The sequence below is a fragment of the Lycium ferocissimum genome, chromosome 10 (assembly GCF_029784015.1).
Source record: "Lycium ferocissimum isolate CSIRO_LF1 chromosome 10, AGI_CSIRO_Lferr_CH_V1, whole genome shotgun sequence".
In the NCBI taxonomy this organism is placed as follows: Eukaryota; Viridiplantae; Streptophyta; class Magnoliopsida; order Solanales; family Solanaceae; genus Lycium; species Lycium ferocissimum.
In genome coordinates, this window is record NC_081351.1 from 28,016,079 (window position 1) to 28,019,975 (window position 3,897).

General features: G+C 31.1%; 1 protein-coding gene across 1 annotated transcript; it reads right to left on the reverse strand.

The window, feature by feature from the left end:
* Nucleotides 1–932: 932 nt before the first annotated feature.
* Nucleotides 933–2,632, reverse strand: LOC132033163 (B-box zinc finger protein 21). The gene is made up of 3 exons (XM_059423050.1): nucleotides 2,168–2,632; nucleotides 1,606–2,004; nucleotides 933–1,497 (listed from the first exon to the last, which is right to left on the reverse strand). Exons 1-3 carry the CDS (start codon nucleotides 2,351–2,353, stop codon nucleotides 1,192–1,194), a joined length of 891 nt encoding a protein of 296 aa, XP_059279033.1. The 5' UTR covers nucleotides 2,354–2,632; the 3' UTR covers nucleotides 933–1,191.
* Nucleotides 2,633–3,897: the final 1,265 nt, after the last annotated feature.

Consider the following 3,897-nt stretch of genomic DNA (forward strand, 5'->3'; position numbering starts at 1 on the left):
TCGTTGCCGATGTGATTAGTATTGTTGATGTATGGAAAATCATGAGTAAAAATGTGGATCACACAGATGTGAATATGAATGTACGATAGGAGGTGGGTGGGAGGTAAGTCTTTGGGGGTGCCCGTCATGGCCTCCAGTGATTTGACATAAAGGTCGTGACATCTTGAGATCACCCTCGTTTCTAATTTTTAATTTCCAAGTTGAATTGTATTTGTCTAGATTACTTACCTTAAATTGTGTAGATTTTGCTCGAGTTTACTACTCCTAATTAGAATTTAGACAATACTTGAATTTGTGACCTCTCTATAAAATTTTGACATGCAAGTTGTAGGTAAAACTGATTAAGATTTAGCAGTAGTATAAACAGATTTTATTTACAAAATTTTAACATTTGGCAGTTGCATTTTCAACTTTTTGAACTTGCTCTAAATGCTCCACACAGAGACACACACACACCCCTAATTAAGATGCAGCCAGTAACCGGACTAACAATGAAGTCCAATATTGAGAATGGATTTGGGTCCAAAGTCGAAAAAGGGATCTAAATATTGGGACCAAAGTTACTAATTTTACTGAATTCCAATATTATTAGTCCCTACATGACTGCTACATCCATCCGAATTTGCCAGTCTGGCCTTCTTATCTGATAACAATCATTTTGCAGTACACTATCACCCTCTTGTTGGTCTTATTCCCAGACCAAAAGGGATAACTAAAAGTTCTTTAAGTGCCTTTCTTAACTGTCACTTCTTTGACTCATTCATATAAACATATTAGACTTTCATGATTGTCCTGGTGGAGATCAGTTAGTCCATTGTAAAAGGCTTTTCAAACGAGATCGATAAAATATTAACACAAGATTGCGATTTTTGTAGCTTATAACTAATCATAGGAAGATCATTGAAATACGACATGACATGTGATTGTGTCTGTAGGTCCAATCCAACGTTGATACATATTTTATGGTTCCACTTCATGGGATTCAACAAAACATAAAAGATATTTACAACGCAAAAGAGGCCCTTTGCACTAGCACAATAATTCAAGAACACAACAAACCAAGTTGTATTGAGAACAAAAGAGAAGTGGTGTTCAATTTTTTTTCTTTTCATTTTTTTTTTTTTTTTGCTCAAACTAAATCAACAAAAGGCAAAAATACCCAAAATTAAAGAAAAAGATAATTAGATCTAACTACCAAAGAGTTCTTGATCTTTTGAAGGAAGTGGAAGATGATGGGCTGATCTGTGGAACAGCAAAAGAGTTGTCAAGATCTCTCCACTTTCTACTAGACTTGTTACTTGTAACATCCTTTGAATTCTTGAATTCAATTTGCCCCCCAAAGTTTATATTTTGAGGAAAAATTTGTGTCTGATTTTGCTGAGGAGTAGGAGCTGGAGGGGCTTGAGGGACCCAAATACCTATACTTTCTGGTGAGAATGAACTTAGATTGCTCTCAATTTCAGTATCCCAAATTGGAAACACATCATTATCACCAATCTACAAAACAAAAAACAAAAAACAAAAAACAAAAAATAGATCAGACAATTGGACTACAAAGTTTCACACAATTGAGCAATAGAAATGAAAGATGAATAAAATGCAAACCTTACAAAAACCATTAGTAGGAATATTAGAGGAATTAAGAAATTCTTCAACATGCCATCCAGGTAACATCTCTAAATACTCTGATATACTACTTGTTAAACTATCTTCCCCAATATTAGCTGCCACTGCCATTTCTTGATGAACAGTACTAGAGGAAACAGAACCAGAAATAGGCAAAGGCTTAGGCTTTTTTGTTGAATCTTGATTTTTTGTAGTCAAAGAATTGGTAGATGGAGTTTCTGATGAAGAGTAAAGTGCAGAATTTGCTGATATCTTGACACCAGTTAGAAGAAATCTGTTATGCTTCTGTGTATGTTCATTAGCTTTGTGTATTGAAACATCACACTCTCTGCATAAAATTGCCCTATCTTGTTGACAAAATAAAAAAGCCCTCCTTTCCTGTAAATAAACACCAAAATAATAATAATTAATCTCCAGACCAAAGCTGTAAATTGAGTTGAACTTATTTTTGACACGGAACATAGATATAAAGATTCAAAAAAATAAAAATAAAATAGAATTAACTTTAAATTCTGAATCCGGCTCTGATTATATACTATACCTGACAGATATCGCAGACTGGGACTTGTTTAGGTGAAGGTTGAAGAAGAGAGAAACGTTGGTGTTTGCTAGCAAGTTTATTGGCATGATGAACACGATGGTCACAAGTATCACAAAGGGCTGCTTCATCAGCAACACAAAAAAAAGAGGCTTCATTTTTGTTACACACATCACACTGGATCTTCATTAGATATGATATATTCTTTGTTATGGATCAAGAATGAAAAATTGTATAAGTTTTAAGAAGAAAGAAGAATAGAGAAAAGGTCCAGAAATGGAGGAGTTTTAATAAAGGAAAGATTGGGGGTTTGTGACGAAGGGGTGCGTTGAAAATTGGTAATAAAGAGATTGAGAAGAATGGTGGTGGGATTATTTTATTATATGGTACTATTATAATTAGAAATGATAAATCTCGAAATCTTGACTGTGAAATTATATACTGTAGAAAAAAGGGCTCAGGTGCGTCAAGAATAGAAAGGTTGATTTTGTTTTATGAAGTGTGAACTCTTATATATTCTGTCTCGGTATCTTTTGTTTAATTTTTGTATCGAACATATAAATGCTTACAAAACAAAAAACAAAAATAAATCAGACAAAAGCATCAAATTGAGCAATAGAAAAGAATAAAATCAAATCGAGAAAAAAAATTCATTAGTGGTTTGATTGGACTTAATTTAGTCTTCGGAAAAAAAACCCATCCATAATTATTTTGGTTTGGTTTTAGCTAAAAAACTATCTTCCCCAATAGACATTACATGTATTCAATTTTTAAAATATTTTATACATAAACATATTTATTTGTAACGTAATTTATAAATATTTCTTAAATTTTTTAGTAACTTTTTATCTATTATCATATTCGAAATCTTGACACCAGTCTTAGAATTTTGAATGTCGATAAGTTTTATATTGTGATATTACATACACTCTCTAAATATAAAACAAAATAAACCCAACACTAATACTAAAAAGAAATTAATTTACCACTAGGAATGTCAATAATGTTGGATATCAATTTTTTAGTTTTGCATAATTGGTTTAGAAGTGAAAATACATAACTTAAGTTTTTTTCTTGTCATGTAATTAATACTTATTAGCCGTACTTATTTTGAAGGTATGACTTAGTATTTTTAGATTATAGTCATTTTCTTTATGACTTATTAATTAGCAATATTTATTTTAACCGATTTTGCTTTCTTTTGTTGAATATTTTAATACAATATCATTACTCTTCTCACATTTTGTGTTATTTTCTTATGAAACACCTTAATTATATAGTTGTATCTTAGTAGGACTAAAGAATATTTGAAGTAAAAGTTATATGTTGTGTATTAAAACTATTGGTAAAAAACCGATGGAGAAAAGCTGGTGGGTTGAAAAACTTATAATTTTATTGGTTTGATTTGGTGTATAAATTTAAAAAGCCGTGCGTCAAGAATTGGTTTGATTTGGTGTCTAAAAAATCCGATACTCGGTAGCTTTTGTTTCATATACACCTAGCTTACATAATGATTTACCAAACCACTCGCAATCAAGAAAAATAAGAAATTAACAAAGCTTGTATATCTTCTTTTTTTTTTATGTGATATTTTTTCTTGTTGATTTCGTTTAAAAAAGACATATGATGACATGTCAAATACTATAACTTTCAAAAATATTTCTCATTTTTTATGCTCTGTATTCAGTCAATAATCGCCACTTAAATTGAGATAAAAAGAGTATTAAATTGCA

Coding starts and splice junctions, on each gene's coding strand:
- LOC132033163 (XM_059423050.1), bottom strand. CDS start 2,353: ATGAAGATCCAGTGTGATGTGTGTAACAAAAATGAAGCCTCTTTTTTT. Junction 2,005..2,167: donor CAGTCTGCGATATCTGTCAG/GTATAGTATATA, acceptor GTTTATTTACAG/GAAAGGAGGGCTTTTTTATT. Junction 1,498..1,605: donor CTACTAATGGTTTTTGTAAG/GTTTGCATTTTA, acceptor TTTGTTTTGTAG/ATTGGTGATAATGATGTGTT.